Source organism: Thermobia domestica, chromosome 8, assembly GCF_964235325.1.
Source record: "Thermobia domestica chromosome 8, izTheDome1.hap1.1, whole genome shotgun sequence".
Taxonomy (NCBI): domain Eukaryota; kingdom Metazoa; phylum Arthropoda; class Insecta; order Zygentoma; family Lepismatidae; genus Thermobia; species Thermobia domestica.
Window position 1 is genome coordinate 48,017,690 of NC_137461.1, and position 25,715 is coordinate 48,043,404.

The window sequence follows — 25,715 nt, forward strand, 5'->3', positions numbered from 1 at the left end:
GGCACAGTTTTACTTCACTGTTTTCTTTTTTTCTTTCTTTCCTCTCGTCTTGCATCTTCCTCGCACTATCTGATGAAGTATTTAGGAAAATAGTTTTAAGTGTCTCTTTCTCTTAGTGTGTGTGTGATTCTTTTACACTATTTTTTGATAAATAATTCATTCAATAATGGCAGAAAATTTAACAAATTTACAAGCTAAACAAGGTTATACAGCTTGTAGACGATGTAATAACAAACCACAATTATACGTACAGAACTTCCACTTCGTATTCAACGAGCTTTCTACGAGATTTATCACGTTTTAAGACAAAAGTTTGATTTTTCTATTTTTTGTTAAGAGATTATCAGTTTCTAAATTTAATCAATGGAAAAGGAACACTGTTTCCCGAACTATTCTCATGAGTACAATATATATATAATCTCGAGCTTCCTCTTGACTATGTGGATTGCGTACACGCCTTTGGCGTGGGAGACCCAGAATCGATTTCCAGCGGGAGCTTATGTCGCTCGGATTCCATGTTAAGCTGTAGGTTAATGTCTCATATAACGTTGCTGCTGAAAGGGACGTTAAACTCAAATCTAACTATATAAACATAAACACACACGAGGGGCAGTCAAAAAAGTTCCTGGAATGGTGTTCTATTTTTGGCATTTGTGATGCAATTACAATGAATCTTGTACAGTACGGTCCTTAGGTTTCCTATTTAGGAATTTGACAAGTATTAACACGTCATAACAGGCAGTCTACCAGTAATGCAGCTAATCGAAAGAATCTATGGTGATCAGTTGGTGCAATTTCACAGATCGAGCAACATGTGCAAACATCAAATTAATGTGCAAATTGGGGACAATCTGCTTCAGGTACTTTGATAACCTTAAAAACAGTTTAGCACTATTGGATGTTTGGCTCCTCCCAAAGCTAAAAATGGGCCTTTTCCGTTTCGCCAACGCACAAGAGATCAAAACCACCGACACACCTGAACACTGGAAAATACCAAAATAGGACTTTCATCGGTGTTTCCACCAATTGCAAGAGCGATGGAACAAGCCTGTGTGTTCCAAAGATGCTAATTTTGAAGGGGATTAAGGAAATGTATACTTATATTGTGGTAATAAAGAGCTACAGCAGAATTCTGGGATCTTTTTGACTGCTCTCCGTATTATTTTATATATTATATATATATACTAGCAGCGTTCACCCCGCTTCGCTGCGGTCACCCCGGAACGCAATAAACTTTGTTACTTAGATAATTTTTACTTTTTCGCTTTCAAGTGATATGATAAAAACCATAGAAGATTGCAGTAAATCTTAACATTATATCGCCTGTCATTTATGTTAACCCGCCCCGCTTCGCTGCGGTCATCCCGGTGCTGGCATATTGTAAAAGTGTCTGTAAAAATAAGCAAATCAATTTAAAAATTTTAAACAGAAGATTCAAGCTATTTTCCGCTGTATATCGCCTGTCATTTATGTTAACCCGCCGAGTGACACGGTCATGCGGGTTGCATATAAATACGTTTATTTTTACCTATGATGAACTAATAACAAAGGATTTGTACGTTATGGACACTTGAATGGTCAATTATCTCAAGACACTGGTAATTAAAAATTAAAGTGATATGATAAAAACCATCTAGGGTCCAAATCCTAATAACCCCCCAAAAATGAAAGAAATTGGTTCAGCCGTATTAGCGTGATGAGCGGACAAAATTTTGTACGTTCTCTTTTATATATATATATATATATATATATATGAGCCTGAGATGGCTCTTAAAAAGTCACATCGGTAAAAAAATTTAGCGCTTCAAACTACGAGAAGAAAGCTTCAAACAGCTTCAGAAATCTGTATACAAGCATTATTACATTACGTAAGCTTTCTTTCGTTCGCTTGTAGCACAGGGTGTCTACTAAAATTCCAAAATGAAATTTCGTGACTTTTTCGTGACCTTTTCTTCACCAAATCATAAAATTTCCTAATATTTTTAATGCGAATTAGGCCAAATTTTCATCCATGCGATAGAAAAGTACTTTGCTTGCGATTTGGTAGTGTCTAAAGCCGACGATAGACATTTTTGGTATTGAACTTTGTTTTAGAACAAATTTTTCAATTTGTACTTACATTTGTACAGCAAAAGAAAGAAAGAAAAAAAAAAAAAGACCCAAAAGCTAAATTTTGTGACTTTTTCGTGATTTTCATGACCGTTTTCTGATTTCGTTGACTTTTTCGTGACCGATAGACACCCTGTAGCAGTAACTCTTGAATTTGCAGTAACATGACTTGCAGTAGCAATAACATGACTCCCATCAAGAACCGCAATATCTTCATGCTATTTTCTACCTAAAGAATGAGGTAGTTGGTTCACCCGGTAGCGCAAATTAATGCACATTAGGAGCAATACTTCCCTCTACAAAATTATATTAGAATTTTCAGACTTCCACAGCGCCCAATAAACTACCATTGTAAACTTCTACAACAACCATTAAACACAAAAATATACAGAAAATCAATGTTAGTTCTTAAAATATGAATAATCTAATTTTCAAAATATTAATCACAATAATATTCACAAAACCTAATTTCGTAATGTGTACAAAAGCTATTTGTTATTCATTGAATACGTTATACACGTAACCCTGGAACTTCGCAACAGAATTACAGATGTACACAATCTCTATACAAGAAAAAAACCATCTTCCTCCTTACATACCTTTGCTTTTTTTCAATATGTTTTTGTTCTCTGATTCATCTAAACCTTTACTACTCCCATATTAATTAATATTCTATCAAATTTTCCATCGAAAGTACGTTAACATAACCTAAATTGAAAGAGTATGTAACTGAAATGGACACAGCTGCTTCGAATGGAGATCTCTATGTACCACAGCCACTGATCTAAATCCTCACAACTATAGAAGATTACTGAACATGTCTTATTTAATCTGTGTATTACGTGGTGAACAGGACACTGTGATAAGATCGCGTGAACGTGTAATATGGTAAATCTATAGTCATTTTCATGTACGAATACAACTCAAAATTCGGCACTATTTGTGATGAATAACATTATCAGGGCGGGAGGGGACTGATTCCTTTTGGGTTTCATAGGTTGAGATATAATGTATTCTAACCTACTCGACTGCGCGCTATATTAAAAGCTCTCATTCACGGGTTGGAATGTTATGCAAGAGATTTGAATAATTTTTAATGATAAGCAAGTACGAATTTTGGTCAAAAAGTAGGATTACTAGTATACATTCTTTCTACACATGCTTATATATCTGTACTCTCAATAAACACGAGATGATCCTGTAATTTGCATAATGTTTATTAACTGTTACTTTTGGCCAGATGAAATTAATTCTGGCTATTTTTCTTTCTAGAAGCAGATAAGAAACTTCATGTGTTGCCTCCTCATTTGAAGATTTATCATTACTCTTTAGTTCCTTTAATTTCAATGGAATTTTCTTACTTCATAGTATCTTCCACTGATCTGAGTGAAGAAATGGTTGTAGAACACAGTGTTCCACGTAATTTATGTTAACTTACCAAGTTGTTTTGGCCAATAGTAGTTTTGAAAAAGGCATATTTTGTGTCCTTCTGATGAAACACACTCATTCTATGCAAGGAAACAGATTATTTCAGTTTTTCATTTTTTAGAAAACATTATTATTATTATTATTATTATTATTATTATACAGGTATTTCACCTCCAGTGTAGTGTTATGTAACTCTTGATATGAACTTTCAAATTTAGTATGAATAAGTTCTTCGATAGTCTTTCAACTACAATCTTTCACTTTTATGAAGCGACCTAATAAGTTCTTGCCAAAAGTGCAAGTCCTTCATTTTCTTTCCTAAACAGTTTTAAAAAATTCTTAAATGGTAATGATGCACGTGCCAGAAAATACAACTAACTAAGGGTTTTCAAAGAAGAATCTTTTATACATTGTGGTTTTCATTTACATCGATCCTTTTGTCCTAAGTTTTGATTTAATTTGGGAGCTTTTGAGATTTTATTTTTATTTTTAATTTTTTTTTTTTATTGTTAGCTACTGAATTGTAAACACGTTTAGGATTTCTTTTAAAAGTTGTTTGCATAGAAAAAAAAAAGGGGGGGGGGGGAAGATACTAAAATAAGACAAAATGATAATTCCCTCAACTGTAATTAAAAACAATATAAACCTCCCGCCCCTTCTTCCTACATATTAATATATATATGTTGTTAAATGTAAGCGCACTTCTATTTGGAAATAAACAGAGTTTCTAGATGTTAAAGCTTCTTTCCACATCTGTCTGTAGAAACCAGTGGGACAAACTTCGTATACACCCGGAATGCCAATTTTGTAGATGTTGCAAATTCGATAATATTCTGATTCTTTAAAAAACTATGCGTAACTTCTAGCATTTCTTTCGCAAAAGCAATTTAATTGTTGCTTGACGGTAGTAGATAGTCTGCCATTCTTTCCGTAAACGTTGTTGTTCCAAGTTTTTAATGGTAGTCGTCACTATTTCTAATCACAGATATTAAAAAAGTTTTGTTTGAAAATCTCGAATCTTAACTGAAGAAGTTGGCGTGCTTTGGACATTGCACCTGTGTCGTTTGGATCCCGAGAGAGGACAAACTGCTTGATCATGTCGAAATTCTCGCACATTCAATCCAACAAATTTTAAGTAATAGAAGATGAAAGGTAAAGAAAGGAAATTGGGGAGAAACTAAGGGAATGAAGGGATCAAAAGGGGGGGGGGGATAAAAGGTGCTGGAAAATTCTCCCTTTCCCAACTGGAATGAACATTTCACACTTCCAGTACTTTTGGAGTCCGTGTTCGCTCTAAAGGACAAAATGTGCACAATTTGAAGTCCTAAGTCTAGTTATATCCCTTCCAGTAGTTGAGATGGTCAAATACTATAGTAAAAAATAAAATTAAAATAATAATAATAATAATAATTAAAAAAAAACGTAACTTCAATTAAAATAATACTTGTATGTATTATCAGATTGAAAAGTAGGACAACTTGAAAAAATGAATGAAATCTTAAGTTTTACGTCCCACGGTTACGCCGGCTAGGCTAAAGGAGACGGTGATTATGAGAAATGAATGAAATGGTGGAATGAAGAAAGTGGGAGGAAACGGGAGAACCCCGATAAAACCCACGCACACGGTGTTTGTAGGACAACTTAAATCTCTGTTACAATTAACACTAGTAAATCACTTATAATTTGTTTAATCTACTCTTTAAAGTACTAGTACCAATGGCGGTAAAAGATACAAGAGCTTCTACAACACAGCTCTCCAATTCACTCATCAGAGTTCCTTTCTTACTCATGATATCAATCCTTCCACTGTATCCAACTAAAGAAAACTATCAGAGATCACATTCCTTTACTACTTTCTTTAATTTATTTTTCATACAAAGGAAATTAATATAAAATTCAAAAACTACAAAGGTTTGGATAAGGGTTGCTATTGTGTAGCCGACTAGTTAGTATATAAGCAGTCCCAGGCTCGATTTGTGGTCGATGCACAAAATTTTCGCAAGGCTAATATAACCTAACAACTTTCAGTAAACTGAATATAGTTTACAAAATTAAGGAATAATTGCAGCAGTAGCCGATGTCTGACCAGTGACAGAATATTTTCCAATATTTACAGCATATTCTGTCATTTTGATCACTTCTGACCTCAGATAAAATATGCTAATGTCACAACATTTGGACGGTTACAATACTTCGTATATGCAATTTGATATTTTTGACTAACGTAAGATAAGCTTTGTAACAGCGATGCCAAAATGTATGGAGGGGGGGAGGGAAAGACATAATTATAATTGACTACGACCGAAATGTTATTTCTCTAACCATCTGAAAATTAAGCTTCAATCGTACCGAACGTTACATACATAATACATATATTTCAATATGTTAATTTAAACAATGTTGGCATCATGTAGCATTAGATCTACTTAAATCCGTAACCATTTATTAGAACACACACACCTACACACAGATAAAGCACGTTAAGGTTTTCAACAACTTTAATCCACCTACTTTCACTAAACATGCAACTACGAAACAATGTATAGCTGGAACAAAGGAATTACAAAGCGGACATGAAAAACTAATACCATGACAGAAAATAGCGAAAACGTTATCTCAAAAGAAACTAATAATAATAATAATAATAATAAATAAATAAATAAATAAATAAATAAATAGAACGCTTGATCAGATGGAGGGAAAGAAGTAGAGCGAAAGCAAGAAAAAAAAGAAGAAGAAGCCAAATACATCACAATATTACACCTGCCAGACACTGCGTTCTGATTCGGTTTGCATACTCTATACGGTCTTGGATCTGTAGTCTGAAATTTTCATATCGTAGACAATACAGACCTTCAGAAAAGAAAAGAAAAAAAAAAAAAAAGTGACTTCCTTACTAAAATTCAGTTTTATCTAGCCAACCAGGGTTCACTCGAGGGCCACTATTTTGACCTCATTTCAAAATCGCCTGAAACTCTCAATCTTTCTCCTAAAATTTCGAAAATGATAATTCAAGAAGAATCGTTGTTTTAGTACTGGTAGCTTCACCAAATGCATTTACTCTTCCAGCTCCACATCCGACTACCCACTCAGAAATCAAAGGCACAAATCATTTTCTATCATTCGCTACATCATCGAACCCCAACTTCCTAATGAGATCCTAGCCTCCGAAGACACAATTTTATTTTACACCAATATTCCGCTTAATCAAGATGTCAAGAACTGTTGAAGAATTCCTGAAAATACGCCCCGAATCTAGAAAATTTAGCACACAATTCCAACTTGCTCATCTTGTTCTAACCATAAAATGATTTGAAAACAAGCACTATTTAACCATAAACATAATTTGTAAATAAGCACAACCTTCAGGAAGCACGGGCACTTCCATGAAACCTAATACTCAACCTATTCACGAAACAGCAAGCAAACGCATCGTTCTTCATTTCCACGTTTCCTCTGGTTCCACACCTTCATTACACGTAGCAGTCCTTTGAAAAACTTTTCACGAACGAAATGCAACAAACCCTCTTGCAAAACTTGTCCTACATTCGATTTACGAAGGTAGCACTTCCCATAATTCCGGTAGCTGCAAATCTTCCAATCTCATTTACATTCTTAAATGCATTCGATGTACTGGTTTCTGCGTTAGTGAAAATGAACTACTTTTTTGATTAACTGACATCAATACTCAAGGATACTCTTCCAGCATAAATTCCTCATCTATTCTTCCCAGCATACAGTGTGTAAGTATACTCCAACTATTTTTACAAGACACTTCTATGTTCCTCAGAATGAGATGGGAATACGCCTGCATAACCAAGATATCGTAACACCGCAGCCTCAAGTTAACTGTCTGTAATACCCTACCTCATATATTTTCTCAGTTTCCTATCACCCTGCTATTATCTTTGCCATTTTGTTCCTCTATACCCTTTTTAGTCTGGTGTCTCCCATTATTTTCATTACTGTTTTTTTCTTTAATTTTTATTTTCCCTTAAGTTATTATTCTTTCTTCTTCTGCACTCTTACCAACCTAATCGTTCAATTAGATTTATATCCCCCCACTAAACTCTTCAATATCTTTAGCTTGATTATAAATGAAATGAAATGAGATATTTCAGTTTTAGTCCCACGCTTATACCGGCTAGACTAAAGGAAACGGTGATGATGAGAAATGAATGAAATGGTGAAATGAAGATAGTGGGAGGAAACGGGACAACCCCAGAAAACCTACGTACATAGCATACACGTAACCTTGCACTGTAAGACAACACAAATTTGGTTGATTCAATAACTTGGCTCTATTTATTTATTTACTTGTATCTTGTTCATTAAAGCTTTGGAAATATTCGATAGTATTAATAAACAAAATTGATGAAAGAACCAAATATATTAATAATATTTGCGTTACATTGCCGAAACTTGTACACAAGCTTTATGAATATATACGTGGTGCCTTGGTCAGTTCTGTTTCAATTTTTTCTTTCGTTTTTCAACTTCTCTTCCTCCTTATCTGATTAAAATGTTAGCGAGAGCTTGTAGTGTATACGTTTTTTAATGCATGAATATTTTCACTTTATTTTCTGAAAAATAATATGTTTTTCCTTCCTGCTTAGAGATATCTTTGTTCCAACTGTATTTACATAGTATAGACTCGGTGGTTCCCAACCTGGGGCGCTCTCCACCTGGTGGGGAGAGGCGCAAACTATTGATAGAAATAATTACTTTCGTAATTACAAATATCAATGAATGTTGTAACAAAAAGGAGTTAAATACCGTATAAAAACAAACAAACAAACACAAACACACACAAAAAAAGAAAGAAAAAAAAGAAAAAGAACTACTGAGGCTCCATTAAGAACAAAGCTGTTACTGCACTATAAAATGTTATACAGAAAATTTGTTAGAAATAAATATAAATGGGTGAGATTATTATTATTAGAGATTTGAGAATTCAATGCTGCATCTGAAACCGCAAAAGGGTAAGACCAACGAGCAGCAAGGAAGGAGGTGTGTGAAATATGCAAGGTTCACAAAGGGGGAGGCAAGGTAAACAAGATCGGGAACCACCGGTATATAGTTTCAAAATTACCACAAGAAACTTGCAATTAGTACTACAACGGTTAAAACTTCTTCATTTAGCCGTATTCATACGCGGATCATTTGCATGCATATGCTAGTAATGAAAGGCTATACAGAGAAAACAAGAAGTGTTCTACTGAAAGTCATCCGTTAATTCCACTTCCACAACATGAGCCATAAATCGCTTGACACTAGCATTTATTGAATCTTTTTTTTCTCTTTCTTTAATTTTACGTTGAAATGTTATATGACAAGATTATTTCACTGGAAAACAATCCTGCATTTGAACAATAACCAACTTATGAAAAAAAAATCATATGGAAACAAGACAACGCACCTCCTCACTATGGAAACATTATGAGAGACGTCTTAAATGCCTAGTGTAATGAATGGACTGACAGACGAAATACCACTGAATGGCCAGCACGTTTAACGGACCTCATTCCAATGAACGTTTGGGGAATAATGTAAGATAATTTATTTTTCTGAAGAATTACAGATCTCGAGCATTTAAATGCGCGTAGTGATCTGTATTTAAAGTATATAACTTGTGATTTGAAAATGGATTACACACTGCACATTTGATTTAGATAACGAAACTTAATGTTATAATTACTTTGTTTCAAATGCTTTTTTGTCAAGTGACTTATAGCCCACCCTCTAGTAATTTTAAATATATATATATATATATATATATATATATATATAAGATAAACTTGTTTAATATTTAAAAAACGTTTTCGTTCTAAAGTTAGTATAGAAAATTTTTACAAAAAGTCTATTCCGAAAGTACTTACCCCGAATATTAATATTAGCTTTCACGAACGTTTAGATATGTCTCATGTTGCAGTGTTATTAAAACCCATCCCAATTCACCCCTTTTCTGGTAGTTTAAGATAAACATTAGAATAGACTGTAGTAAATCATTTGAAAACGATCACTGGATTTGTACGTGTTTCCTTAATATGTACTGCGCTCACACATTTATGCACTGATCTGTAACTTTGAATAACCAATCAGCTATTTCGAAGCCTATGCTTAACTAAATACAATTAAGTCTAGCAAGAAAGTCACCTACTATACATAAGCTCGTCAAGAAATTTAAAAAAATACTATTACCCATTTAACCAAAATAATTGTGACAAATTTTAGAATTGTATTTACATGGTACCTTACAGATGATACACGGACATTAAAAACAACCCACGTCTACAAGTATATCTTACGCACAGTACAGAAAATTTGTACTTAAATAAATTACGGATTACGCACACAGGGTCTTTACTAATGTTCATCAAAGTTACAAACCCTAACCTCTACGGTTAGGCCTGATAATGTCCCTTGAAGCATATCCTGTAGGAGTAGTGGTATTTTCTATTTATAAAAAGCTTTTGAAGAGATACACATGAAAAAAGTTTATATGTATTTTGCGAAGAAAGAAGTGTACGAGGTGATTTGACAGATTAACAGGCAGTATATAATTAGTGTCAAACAGATGCATTACCTAATAAACTACGCCGTCTGTGTCTCAATTAGTAAGTTTATATCGTATCGTTATTAAAACATCTACTTGTAATGATGCATATATGCACCAAAAAGATTCAATTTAAATCATTATGTGTAACATGTGAATCACATAACAGCTTTACTCCCACACAGAGATAATTGATATTTCTTTTAGTACAAAGCAGAACATAACCATAATCCCGATGGAGCATACACAAAACAATAAAATATCAAGGTTCTGACTGAGAAAACCAGAAAGGTACTAACACCACTCTTGTATTAATAAATTTTACGGAAACAAGAACTATATTGAAATGTGTGTATTTTTAATAACGCATGATCCCCAAGAAATTGTTACAACTGAAAGATTACCTAGATGTACTTCGTGACCCTAAATAACCTATGAAAAATAATAGTTTTGTGTGACATTAATTAGAAACAGAATCAGAAATGTGATTGTGTGCTTCTGCAAGCAAGCATCTTAGAAAACTATGAAGTGGTAAAGTTTCTTTTACAATATAAAGAAGTTACAACAAACTAAATAATACTGCTATCGGATACCACATCCCTTAAGATTCATGCTTTATCAAAGGGTTTATTAACGTAATACTTGCACGCTGATCGTTAGTTTTGAAATTTTAATGGAGTAATAAGTTTCAGACTTCCCGAGACAGACACAGAGAAATAATAATAAAAAAGGGTATTGCGACCCAGTAACCACTCGATATATGAAATGTCTTTCAAGATTATCGAATAACTTTTACATATTTCTGTAATAAACCTTATCATGTCAGAAAATTTTAATGTGATAAACTAGCATTCCAACATAACTACGACTTTTATCAAGTAATATACTATACTGGAATTTACCTTTAAGTTTTATTTTTTAATGCAGAAATTATAAATCAATACTTTTTAATTGTTTAATTGCTTAAAATGCCTCTCATAACTAGTTCTTATGCAATACTATTTATTTTATGTTAAAAACTTACTTGGTTACCTGGCCTCTACTTACCAGCTGTCACCTCACAACCTTGAAGCTGATTTGAAGAGTTGGTCGTTGGACTTTACTGTTCTCATCTCGATCGTCAGGACTGTTCCATGCACATGATATATTTAACAGAGCGTGTTAATAATTTTCGAACTTACAACAATGGAGTCAACAATTTGTATAAGCACACACTTAAGAATAGAAAGCCAGATGGTAGCAATCGTGCCTTTAGTGCTGATTTATAAGAGACTCCTTATAGCTTTTCTAGCTACTAATTTTTATCACAACATAATTATATGCGTTTTCATTATAGTGTGTGGCTATACTCATGTTCGTCACAATAAGCTTCCAAAATACAAAACTGGTTCAGATATGAATAGTTTCGCGTGAATCCCATGGATTCTATACTGGAGGAAATAATTTTCTATACCGTAAAAAAATATCAAATTAACAACCTGTAATCACTCTAGTATCTACATTACATTAAAAACTAAAATGTAATGCTTAATAAACAAATAACCGAAGGTTAAGACTGCATAATATTCAGAGAGGATAAAGATGGTTGTAACCCGTGGCCACTTACTTCTCGGTTCAAGCCTCTAAGCTGAATCCTCACATACAAGGGCAATTGTTAGGATAAAGACATACCGAAGCTATCTCGGGATCAAGGTAGAGGTTTAAGTCGCGGTCGCTACCTCGATAATGGCACAAACACATGGATTTAAATGGGTAAGCGCATGCCGGAGATGTACGCCACATTGCGACCTAGAGGTCGACCGTGATGGTGAATTAGTGGTCGCAATGATAAACAACCGGGTTTGTTTTTACATCGATGTTCAGTGGAAGCATCACTGTGGCTCCGTGTGCTCATTGGTTCTCCCTGAAGCGCTGTACGGAATATAATCTTCATTTGTTCAGATGCTCAAAAGGTTTTGCTGCACTTTAAATTTGATTATGAATGACATATTGGTAGAGCTAATGAGAAATGTTTCAGCAATATGGGATAAGAGACACAAACAATATCACAATAGGCACGTACTAAATAGGGAATGGAAGAAAATAGCAACTCACATGGGAATGTCAGATAAGTTATTCATATTTATTTGAAAATTATATTGTAGTTTATTATTATATAGGACAGTGGCGGTTACGGGGGGGGGGGGGAAGGGGGCTTTCGGAATGAAGTCCTTAAATTCCGGAATTTCTGAAGAGAAAAGCCATTAATCATATTTATGCTTAAAAACTTCAAGCCCCCCTTCCTATACCGAGATTAATAAAAGAAAGAATTTCTTCTAAATTCGTTACAAATATAAGGTTAAAAAAAAAAAAAAAATGTATAGACAGGCAACGTCAAATAGGGAGATGCAGTGACGAAACTTCATTTGATGAAGTTAATACCCCCTCCACCTCGAAACCTAAAGGCATACCTGTTATTATTTTACTCGGAAATGATTTCTCGCTTGAGTGCTGAAAGAGGGTATTTCTTCACAGGAAATTGAAAAAAGGTAATACTCTGTGATTTATTGATAGAGATGGACAAAGAGATGAGACTCAAATATTTTTGCGTAACAAGAGACGAGACTTTGGCATTTCTCGTATCTCGCTTCGCGTTCATCCCTATTTATAACCTATTTGATACTTTCAATTTCAAAATATCGTTTCGCAGTGATTTTTATGTAGCGTCACAGTAATGTTTCTCCTCAAACTAAGAACTTACAGCGAGGATGCGACCTCTTCCCTAGGTATGCCCTTCATCCATCTAGATCTAGACACTGAGGTAGCGACCGCGACTTAAACCTTGACCTTGATCGCGAGGAACCTTCGGTATGTCTTCACCCTTAGTTCTGTTGAAGCTTCTGTGACAAATCTAACATCGACACAGGACTCTTTAAGCAAGAGGTAAATTCCCATTGATAAAAATGCATGTCAGCTTTCTATCAGCTGGTTTTCTACGTGTTTCAAAAAACAAATATACGCTGGTAACTAACGATTTTATCATGACAGTCACTTCTTAATTTATGTGAACTGGATTAGAGACACGGTATAAAAACTTTATAACTTTTCTTTACTACGCAAGACGCTTGGATTGAAAATTCAAACTTACGGTGGCCACAACTAAGGGTAAAACCTGAGATTCTTGATTAAGTCGAGGAAAATTTTCTGCGTATACTTAAGATTACATTGAGTGACAAATATGCGTTCTGAAACATTAGAACAAAGAATAGGGAAACTTTGCTGGAATATCGATAATATTCTGACAATCGTCACACACGTAACGGAAGTCGAGATAAATTCTACTTATAGTAGTCGAATACTTGAATCGAATGCCCGAAACTATGGTTGAACTTTTCGCAATTTGCCTCGCACTCAGATTACCAAGAATGCAAATCGGGTATTGGAGAAAAACAGTGACAGGAAGAAATATATATATATTTTTTAAAAATACATTCATATCTGTACCACATTTGTATGCTGACGTACTGCATGTAAATAGCCCATTCACATTCACATATTTATATTCATGTTTCCAAACAAAAGCATTTTAAAACTCATTTTACTTCGTGTCGTACACTCACAATCACTTACCAGAAGTATAGCCACATCGTTTCACGAGAATATTATTTCCCAAGAAAAGTGACTAGTGGCTCTAAGGCATTGTTTATTCAATTATTTATGTTTTTTGTATAACAAAATAATAAAATAAAAAGTACAATAATGTAATACAAACCATACAGCATCAAATACCTTATTTAAATAAATTTTGACATACACATATTGATATACATATTTCACACAATGCAGTGGCCACCAGCCAAACTAAATATACCTTAGTGTTGGCATAATGTTGCTACCGTACTATCAATCTATATATATCTTATCCTATCTTACTCTGTTCCTTGAAATTATTTCATACCTCACTCATATCCATTTTCACATTATCATAGTTTACGTCTTCTTCACTTGAATGCCGAGGAAATCCTCCTTTGTCCCCTTTCGACATGTTGCCACCACGGGATTCCTGAGACAAAACAAAAGTTTCACTTCAGCTGTATCATAATATGACAACAATAAAGTACACATACTGAATTAATAAAGTACACACACAAAATTAATATAACTCCAGTATAGCTTTTTTAAAAAAAATAAAGATCTTTAATATATTACGCATACCGAATCTAGAACTTATCCTAACACCGGCTATAGTCTACGCTTTCTTCACCGTAGGTGCCTTAGAATGTCAGTAAATTCAACGTGGGGTTTATTTACCATCGGTCACAGGGAGTCGATCAAGTTGAGTTTTCTGTTTTGTCATGTTTTCGGCGCATTTCCAACAATTGTATGTGTGGAGATCGTGGATTTTCACTCATTTTTTTTCACCCTAAGAATCTAAACGACCCATAGTAAATTTTTTTCAGGACAAATTGTTGTGCCATATTGTCAAGTTACTAATGAAATATTTATTTATAAAATAGAAACACAATCACTTTCGTCTTTGTTCGGACACAAGTTGTCCGAAAACATTTACTCCCAAGAATAAACAACTTTTCGCAGACTTTTTCAGGACAAATGAGTTACGCAATATTGTCATTGTCAACTTATTAATGAAATATTTATGCACGAAATATGAACAAAATAGTCTGAGGCGTTTTTGAGAAAATAGTGTTAAAAATTCACTTCTTGATTTTTACCAGAGAAATTACTTATGGGATTGTTATTGAGAAATTGATTTATGAAATTTAAGCAAAATCGTTAGGAAATAACAATTTTTGATTTATACAATTCCGCAAATTACCCTTATTTTTAGGGGTACGAAGAAAATTTTTTTAAAAATCTGGAGAATCTCACACAAACATAAGTTTAAAATTTAGTCTCAATACATTGAACGGCATGGCCTCTAGGCGAGTATACATCAGGACGAACGGACGAACAAACGTAAAAAACACTTTCGGTATCTATGGGCCATGAAATACGTAAATTCGTTGAAATCTCGAATTTGATTCTTTTTCACGATCCCTAATTTTTTCCCCTCTTTTCACCGCTCGAAAGTAAGCAAAAAACTTTATTAGGGTGGTCCAAAATTTCGGAAGTTTGAAATTTTACCGTGCCATTTGTTCTCCCTTACAAATAAATAATACATGCAAAATTTCAAATCAACAGCTCAATATTTAGAGGTTGCGCAATCGACTTAAAAGTTTAACAAAATTAGTGCTTTTCTGTCGCTGTATTCACAATGCGATACATTCTGCTTTTGTGCATTTATTCTCCTATATCCAGTTCATGTAATTATTTATTACAAATCAACTATGCCACTGTAGGAGATATTGTTCCAACAATGATCAACAAAGGCTGTCTTATCATTCCATTTAGTGTATCCATTGCATTTTGTATTTATCATGCCATTAGAAACAATACTAACTTTACAAATTTTAAACAATATTCACTGGAATGACGAATTTATCGGTGAGACATTTGGTGGTCATTTGCGGCACCCAATACAGGAAGCAACATTCACATTTTCAAACGCTATCCCCTTTAAGGAAACTCAGTATGTAAAAGTGAAGAGTACAAATAGAGTAAACAAATAAACTCTAGAAAGTTTTAATGCAAATACAAACAGCAATAATGTGCTTTTATGTATAATTGTGCAATATGTATATAACAATGTGTATAACAAAATATATAACAATATACATCTTTATGCATAACTATGTGTATATACCAATAGTATTCAAAATTTCAATCGGCTTGCGCAACCATTAAAAATTGTTCTAAAAATTTAAAATTTTACCAGAGTATCTATTTTCTGTCGTGTAATAAATGTTAGGGGTGCCGCAAGTGAAATTCGGAAAAAAATATTTTCCCCTAATTTTTGAAACACCCTAAGCTCCATTTTAAGTCGAAATGAGCTCCGAAAACTGTATGACATCCATTTACTTATTTATTGAAAACAAGTTTCAACTGCTTCGGAGAGTTTCGGATATAAGACATGGTCAAAGGGCATTGAAGGATTGGTTGTGCCGGTAGAACGGTTGATTGCTGGCATATTTTAGGTGATGTCTTATCGTTTCGGGACAACCGAGCCTTTGAACTTCTGACACTGTACACGAGGAAAATGTCGCTACTATAACACAGCCTTTGGCTTGTATAACCACCTGGATTCCGTTTGGGAGTGACTCAAGAATATGTTGCGGATATGTTACATTGATGTTAATCTACTCGATCATCAGCAGATCCGTAGTTTCAGCCAAGGATATGGCGTTTGTGCGTTTTGCTGACCCGGTGGTTAGTGGCTGGTGCGCATGCCTTTAGTGAATGGGATCCCGAGATTGATTTCTGATGGGAAGGAAATGAAATTTGAACGTATTATGGAGGTTCGGATCCCAGTTTAAACTGTTATGTCTCATATAGTGTCGCTGTTGAAAAGGGACGCTCAACTCCACCCAACCACGTAATTCTACCGATTTTCAACTGAATTTAAGCCTGGGGATTTTTCAGGATATATTAGATGCGACAGGGTACATGAATGTTCCACAACCCATGTACTAACGCTATGAAGACAGAAGTGTGCGCTGAATATTCACCATGAAGCTATTTGAGAAATGAGATTATTTAGCCACGAAAATTTCCAAATGAATATGTTAGCTCATGATCATGTTTATCCGTATGAGTGGGGCCTAGTAATAGTCTTAACGAAAAACACACAATACAATCATACAACTTCTTCCAGCTTGAATCGCACTATGGATGAAAAGCTTCGTTGGGTTTTCCGTGCACTCGACGCCATGCATCATTACAATACACACAAAAACGCAACTTGTCAGGCCACACTACACATTTCCTATCCACTACAGTTTAGTGTCTGTGTTCTTGAATCTACTGAAGACGAGCAGCTTTGTGAGCTATAGTGAAAAGTGACCTCTGTTGTAATTCTTGGGACTCCAAACATCCTTTATATAAAGTTTTCTCGAAAACTGCATTTCATGCCGGGTTTGAAAACTATATTGGTCAGGAGTTCAGCTCGTCAGCAGCCCTTCTTCTTTTTTTATTTATTTATTTATTTATTTTATTATTATTATTATTACGTACACAGTTTTGACGCTGATTTGGGTTCACACACGAGTTAGATCATACTGGACAGTCTGCTTTGATACACCAACATATCAGGCAACTTCATTTACTGTGTGACTATGGAAATGGTCAAACACAATGACCTCATATTGTCATTCTGTTATATTTGTGCTTCGATCTATCTTGAATTGTACAGACTGTTCACTCCATTCAACTGTAATGGTAATTACAACAGCGGTGATAACTCAATTAGTCACCACATACAAAAAAGCTGCCTATAACGACAGAAACGGACCAGCATTATTTCTAGAGGGAGTAATAAGTTTCTGTTCAGTTTGTTTCTTACATAAATATACTTACAAGCATTCGGTATTTAAAGAACATGTTACTTAATGTTAACTTATGTAAGTAATTACTCAGATTTGTGCTTCACATGAAAAGTACATTTATTTATACGGGATTCAGACTGGATTTCCGTTATTGATTATCCTGAATTTCCATGGCTGCATAAGTAAATTTTCCCTGACCTGCGACCCACAAACACTATCAATTTTGGTCAGTTTTAGAAATATATATATTTCATAATGGTCTTCTCCAATTCTATAACTGTCCAACGCTCGTAAGTAAAATGAAAGAGGATTTTTACTCTTTAAATACAGTATACGCTTACTTTCTTACTATAAACGCTTATTGTGAGTCGAACTTCCTGTATCCGGAATACAATAAAATACGAATAACGAACGAAATACACTAACGATATATTTAACGGTATTCTGAATACATTTATTAACAAACTAGCAAACATGTATCATAATTTGGTCTCTCTCTCTGATTATCTGCAACCAACTTATCTTATTCTTCTGCAGAATTCGATTTTTTTTAATTTAATTTGTTGTTGTTTTTTCAAAGCTTGAAGTTTTAACACTCTTCGGTGCTTCTTAAGCTACATGATTTCTAAAGATATTTTCTATTTTTTCAGACCTTTTCTTTTCTTCTTTTTGCATGTCTCGAGATGTTCTTCATATCTTCTGTGGGCAGCTACAAACACACGAATCTTCTGTGAAATACAGTAGACTTTCATGATTTTCGGTATACTTTAAAGCATTTTCGTAATTTTTCCAAACTTTCAAGATCAGCGTGAACCGTATTATACTTCTTTTAGTTTTTGCATTCTTAAACTTTTAATTTATTGAAACCCAGACTTGAGGACTCCAATCAGCAACTGTTCTAATGAAATTATCATCTTCTTACACCTATTTCTCCATTTACTTATACTCAGTCATTCCATTATACTGAGGTCTCTTTTATACACAAAGAATCTACCTCTCTTACCTTACCTTACCACACAGCTCTACAGCCGATACAAGCCTTGGTTCTTCCACCAGTTGCTTCCATCCTTTCCTGTCTCTGACTATCTATTTCCAGTTAGCTACTTTCAATATCCGGAGATCCTCTCGCACATAATCTACCCATCTTTGTTTGGGTCTTCTGCTAGAAAAGATTTTTTCATTCATGATCCTTTTGGGAAGGCGATCTGCTTCCACACGTTCCACGTGACCCAGCCATCTCAGTCTTTGTACTTTTATGTGTCGGACTATGTCTATTTGTCTCTCAGAATTTCTTCTATTTTTCTGTTGGAGCGTATTCTCCATTTCTCTCCAATTTTTAACAGGGCCATAACTTTATTACTTTTCATTCGAATACGCGTAGGTCATTTTCGTTTCCTCATTTCCTTTGGAGTACACCTATGCCTCTAGTCATTAAAAATATTACCAAGAATAAGGTCTTCCTGCAGGTCTAGTAGTCAGCATTAAGGGCATTATGCTGGTTCGGATTCCATATTAAACTATAGGTCCATAACCTTCAACAAACAAACAAGACCAAGAAGGGAGATAGCACCAATGAAATGTAGCAAACAGCTGTAGATACTAGTGTGAAATGATTTTATCACCCTGTGAAATATGTGACAGTGTCGAAAAAGACAAACAGGAAGTCCAGATGTCAGAAGTGCGAGAGTAAATGATAGGTGCCCAGACCGGCTGTGAAATGACGCAGAGAGGATGATAGCTATAATGTCCTCCTAGAGTATAGCAAGTCATGCGTCTGTGACACGTTGCTGAAGTTCACTGCAGTTGGGAGAAGTTTCTGGATATGAGACGTTGTATAATTATGGATCAGATGTGTTTAATTGGCGACGGATCAATAAACACACCTGATAACGAAGCAGTGGTATTCCTCGTGTCCACCCAGAAGTGTAGAACGTTGCGTTGCTACTTGTGACTGCGTATTATCTCCTTGGAATTACTCCATGCAGAACTTGTGCAGTAAAGGGATCAGAATGTAGTTCAATAATTCATACTGTTAGCTCATCAAAATGCCCTCAATGTAATTTCACATCCTTCTGATATATCTGATTTCCTATTTTACTCCTTACCAACAGTCTTAAAAATTCCCCATACAAAACACATCTCCACACTAAACGTATATATTAGATACTCCATATTTTGCAACTGTTTTACATGTGTCGAGATACTCTTACAAGGTGAATCGACTACAAATTTCTCTCCGCACATTACAAAATATAAATGTATAAAATCAAAAGTTAATACAGTGTAACCTTCCTTAATGGATACTTCCGTAACATGGGCAAATTTTTTGATGCCACAAAAATATATATATTAAAACGAGACACAGCTCTCCCTTTTACCGATACGGACATTTTATTCCCCCCTTCATCAACGGAAAGGAAGGAACAAAAATTACTTAGTTCATACATATTTAGCATAGAAAATAAAGCAAAATTATAGAAGTTCGTAATTAAACGTTGTAACAATGAAGCTTTCTAATTTATTCCACTGTCACAAGCAAATTTAGAACAGAAAGCAGTGTCTGCAGAATGTACAAAGCAGGTAATTATTGCAGAGTTCCCCAAGATTCATAAATCGTCATGATTGGTGATTCTACCTACATTTTCAGTATTTAGTAATGCCGTTGGATGTTCCTATAGTGTTATGTTTACTTTCAGCACAATCAATATGTGTATTAATTGGATTTTTACAGGGGAGTGACTCGTACTTAAGAATAAAATTACCAAACACACATGCACGGTACTTATTTTGCACTACATATCCCCATAGTCACATTCCTAGCAATGTTTTTATTTCTTTACAAAAGAGGTTTCGCTCTCATTCTAAAATAATTCGAACGTTGTGTATAGTATTTCGATATTAGCCTATATAGTACTGACGTTTATAAACAAATGATAATGTCCTATTGGCGTCAGTTGTTCAGAAGTTTCACCGTAGTCAATTTTCATGTTCTTTCGTTCTAGGAAAGCAAGACACTAAACGCAAAATAGCTAAGTACTGTGCCTTTTCAGCAACAAGACACATATTTAAAAATTACGTTTGGAAGTTTAGCTTAACTGTTAGCTGGTGTTTGGTTTTGATTAGTTGGTCAATTTATACGCTGTTATATTAGGTTCAGTTACTGATTAACACTATTGACGATACGTTTACACAAGTAGTTCCCAACATTTATCCATATAACTTGCTATATAATACAAATACTCACCTTTCTTCCAAGTAGCGTTGATAACCAATATCAAAATTCTGCTGTTGTCTAATCGCCCTTTTAGTTTCGTCCATACACGCCAGTAGTGTTTTCCCAATGATTCTAAGATATAACAAGTACGAATATGTGAATACTTCTTCTTTTACGAACTTAAGCTCTCATTTAATTGCATGTAAATATGTTTTCAACATTAAAATTCATTGCTCTTTCTATCCACAAACAGGAAAACTTTCTGTACTTGGTTGCAAAATTATGTATTTACTTACAATGTAAATGATACTTGAACGTTTAGCATGTTACTAACATATAAAACTTATTGTCATTCTGCAGTATAACTGTTTTAATAATGCTTGGAACTTAATAGTCCACAAACAATTACTGAGAATGTAGCTAATATAATTCTACAACGCTGTTTCACCTGCCCAATTATTCAGAACAATTGAAGTTCTAACTTGCTTTTTCGCCATTGCGGTTTTCTAGTCAACTGTAGTCAATGAAGAAAAGTCACATGGACTACTGAAGTATATTATAAAACTAGATTTTTAAGGAGCCCTACCAGCTGGTCTAGTGGCTAGCGCACGCACCTTTGGTGCACGGAGTCCCGAGTTCGATTCCTGGTGGGAGAGTCCTGCGAGGTTCAGCATTTTCTTTGCAGCATCGAGGCTAGATGAGACATGGATGTACAGTTTACGGTGGAGTCCGAATTACCGTAATGCATTCACACTTTTAATAGTCACCTACCACAAATCGAATCTGGAAATGGAATCTTTGAGTTTTACGTCCCACGGTTATGCCGGTTAGGCTAAAGGAGACGGTGATGATGAGTAATGAATGAAATGGTGGAATGAAGAAAGTGGGAGGAAACGGGAGAACCCCGAGAAAACCCACGCACACGGTGTTTGTCCACCACAAAGTTCACTTGGCGGGGGCTGGGATCGAACCCGGAACCCCTAGTACCAGAGGTGAACGCTCTACCACTGAGCCACCGCGGCCCCTAAATCGAATCTGGGACACGTGCACAAAGATGCATGCGTTAGCCATTAGATTACAAGTGAGGGCCAAAAAGCACAGTACTTCTTCCTGTTCATAAGCAGAATTAAATCGAACATATGTTTTCTACCTGTGTTTAACTTCTTTATTTTAAACTAAATACCATACACGGAGCAAAATTAGAAAGAATTCACATTTCAAAAGACATGGAAATGTATTGTAGCGGCCGACCTGAGGCGCCTTCGGGCCGACCTAATTTTTTGCTTTTCTTACTGTTATTAAATTCATAATTACTATTTAAAAACCTTTTAATTGCTTTATTGCCATGTAATTATTGCAGGTATTAGTCAATGTTAAATTTCTCTCTTTATATTTTGTTCTTTCTGTGGAATGACTAAGCCAGACGAATACTTAAAGTTAGCTGTTTTCTCGTAAGAGGAAACTCATATCTTTTTCTCCCCTCTTTGCATCTTGAGAAACAGATCTGAATTGGTAACCTATAACCTTCGATTCGCTGCACGTGCAAGGGAATATCTAACCCTTGTGTCTTATCTGAGAGTCTGATGTTATTTTCTGAATACTCTCATTGTCCTCTGTTTAAGCCCAGATGTTCTCAAAAACATGGTAGACGTATAATTAACATTTTGGCGCCGAAGTTGACACTTCGAAAATACTAAATATGTCTACTTTGACACCGTATAAAATAAGTGCCTTGGGAACACTTGTATTTTGGTATCATTGTGAAACTATTAAGAAACCTGTAAAATCCGGATAAAGCCTGATTTTCTTTGTAATATCAAATTAACCTTTGACTTTTAATTTGGATATTATGTACTAGATGACGCTAAAGCCTTAGACTGTTTGTAATAACGCGCATGCGTGACTATTCTAGTTAACACCCTAAATAGTCGTTTAGATTACCAATACCCAATCTAAACGTAAAGACTAATTTCATTGCACACGAGTATCCGCCCTTTTTGGGAAGATACCACCCTACTATACTCCCACGTACGTAACGTGTGAATAAACTCCCTGAATACAAAATAGCTGTACAAGCTGTTCTCAAGGGGAAAATCATTGTGTGTCTACGAGGCACGAGCTTCGTGCTCGTCGCCGGGGGCTCCGGCCCACTCTTCGGGCTCAGGCTTCTGTCCTTCGCCCGCCGGACTTGCGTTTCTTCTCTGACTTTGTTAGAGTCATAGAGAGAAGAACTTAGTGCATTCTCAGAGTGTGTTATTACACTGTGTTAGTGGAGAACTCCGTCATCTCCGTTCTCCTACCAAGGACCATCTCTGTTTTCATTTCGTGTGTGCAATACAGCAAGAACTTTGTTACTGTGCTGAACGTTGTTTCTAGTAAGTTTACTAGTGCATTCTCAGAGTGTGTTATTACACTGTGTTAGTGGAGAACTCCGTCATCTCCGTTCTCCTACCAAGGACCATCTCTGTTTTCGTTTCGTGTGTGCAATACAGCAAGAACTTTGTTACTGTGCTGAACGTTGTTTCTAGTAAGTTTACTACTACTACATGCAGGCAGTCGTAATTCAATCTCTTCATTGAACTGCCCTTGTTTCTCTTTTATCATTGGTCATATTCTGACCCCTCTCAAGTTTCACGCATACGCCACTAGACTTGTGCGTCATCTAAAATTACCTCTGATGTATAACAACTTATTGCTTAACAACTCTTCTGCGCTGTACAAAAGCAACTTACAATAAAACTCATACTACTTCTAACTCGGCGTTCCAGTCATTTAAAACGCCTATCTAAAGTTTTCAAAGTACGACCTCACCTACTCATATTCTCTCAGAAAATACCTCCGAAGAAGCCATTCGTCGAAGTCATTATTATCATATCTCTTTCGTTCTCTGGTTCCTACGTGAACCACTACACCAGTCACGCCTGTTGAGGACCGAACTCTTTATCTTCTGTAGTTGAGTGAACCATCACCCTTCTGTGTGTGTTCTGCGACTCCAGTACTATTCCTGCATTCGCCGTGAGAATTCCGATTGGAGAAAGAACTTCACTCTCCGTAGGAAGTGGAAGCATCTTGTTGGTTTACCGCTCGAACCAATACAGACATCTTCTGGGAATTCTTGGTTGCAACGAACATCTTGTTACCACGCTAAGCTCAACTGGACTTATACAGGACTCGACGATATCTCCAGAGGCCACTTGGAACTCTTTCATCTGTGTAGGTGTTCAATTGCGAGGTGAGTGATTTAAATTGTTTTAGTGATTTTAATTGTGCATCTTGATTCCTCGCATCGACTCAGAATCACGTCTACTTCTGTGCACCCAATATCCGATTTCAATGTTTGTGTTTTTATAAAGTGATTCTACAACTAAGGTTGTTAGCGATAACTATCTCTTCCATTTTTATTGTTTTATCGTTTAAATTGTTATTAGGCTGAATTATTTAAGTATGGCCAAGCCTGACCTTGTCTTGTGAAGTTTATGTACTTGAGGTCCGTTAAGTGTGTTAATAATCTTGTTTACATTGCATTAGCTTTATTTTAATTCATTGTTGTATAATATGTGCCTAATTATTAAGTTGTCGTCCCGCTACAAATATTTATTTCTTTGCACGAGTCCTAGTGTCTATTATTTTGGCGTGCTAATTAATCTCGTTGTTGTGAGGACTTCACGTTAACTAGTGACCCCCTTTGGAGCCGCCACTGCCCTAAAGTGCTGGCAATTACCTGCGGGACATTCACGGATCAAGGCTCCCTTATAATCTCGTAAACTCGTGCTTGAACTTTGTAATTAATTATTGTCATACATAGGCACTCATCCTGTTCTCTCTCTCCCTATCAAATCACCTTGCCGACAGCCTTGTTAGTCGGACATTGTTTGAACAGGACGGACCTCCTCCTTACCGTACTAATAAATTGCCGAGCCCCATAGACTGCTCAGCTCCATTACATTTTTAATGTCAGGCAACTCTCTAAGTCAGTGATATTGTTGAGACCTTTCGTGGTCCTCTATTAATTATTCTGTTAGTTGGATTTCGGCTACCTTTGGTAGAGATATTGTCGCTAATAATCTCTTTTTATGTTCGTGACCTGTGGTGGGACTCCCTCACCAGTGGCCGCAAAAGTTCTGATCGCCTCCTGCCACCGGCCCCGACATAAATTTGGTGGCAGCGGTGGGATTCGATCATTAGCTCGTCATCTAATAATGTGTTAATTGATATTGATTATAGAATCTTATGTTGCTTTTGTAAATGACAAAGCAGGAGTTATTTATATTATTACTTTCATTTGTGTTAAGTAGTTTGCTTAGGGTCACATTTATATTCTAAATGAGTTTCGTATAATTTAATGTTTAAATTGTGTTAATTGAAAGGACAGGTTTCCTATTAATTTGCTTGAAATTTAAATCTAAAAGTAAACATTTTGTGTTGATATGTTGCGTTGGGCAAATGCCCCCTTCTACCCTGAAAGCTTAACTATCATTTTGCTTGTTCTAGAGAAGTCAATGAGGGAAGGAAAAAGAAACAGTCCATATATCAAAAGAATAGTTCGTTCCTTTTTCTTCAACACAGAGAGAAAACATCTGTTCTCTGTTAGTTTCCCCAGCTGGGCAAAACAAAACAAAAAGAAAAAGAAAGAGCGAGAAAAAGGAAGTGTGTTGGTTAGCGTTCCTCGGTTGTGTACTGCCTTAGTATTCTAAAAACTGTAGGGAAAAATATCAACACAATACCTTGAGAAGGTTTATGGCGCCAAATGCGGGACGGATACTTCCTTCTCCACCTATCGAGATGAAAGCTATTCCGTTCTGTATTCAAAGCTTCTCAACGTATTCTGAGTTCGATTCTTGCAATGGATTTTCGCGAGATTCATTTCAAGAATCATCAGTCGTAAGGCTGGTGTAGGAACTCCAAGTATTCAAATTCTGCTTGTGTGATTAATGAACAAGTCAGTCAAAACAAACATCATTGAAATTTTGAAATTTATTTTGAAATT

General features: G+C 35.4%; 1 protein-coding gene across 4 annotated transcripts in view; it reads right to left on the reverse strand.

The window, feature by feature from the left end:
* LOC145692891 (uncharacterized) overlaps window positions 1-25,715 on the reverse strand; it is a 78,057-nt gene that overhangs the window by 34,728 nt on the left and 17,614 nt on the right. For 2 of the 4 annotated variants that reach the window (XM_081768445.1, XM_081768447.1), the window contains 2 exons: window positions 20,759-20,860; window positions 14,031-14,135 (listed from right to left, as the gene is read on the reverse strand). In XM_081768445.1, the coding sequence (XP_081624571.1) occupies window positions 14,031-14,117 (87 nt within the window). In that variant the 5' untranslated portion in view covers window positions 14,118-14,135; window positions 20,759-20,860. The remainder of the gene's footprint in view (window positions 1-14,030; window positions 14,136-20,758; window positions 20,861-25,715) is intronic. The other 2 variants (XM_081768446.1, XM_081768444.1) reach the window with 1 other exon arrangement.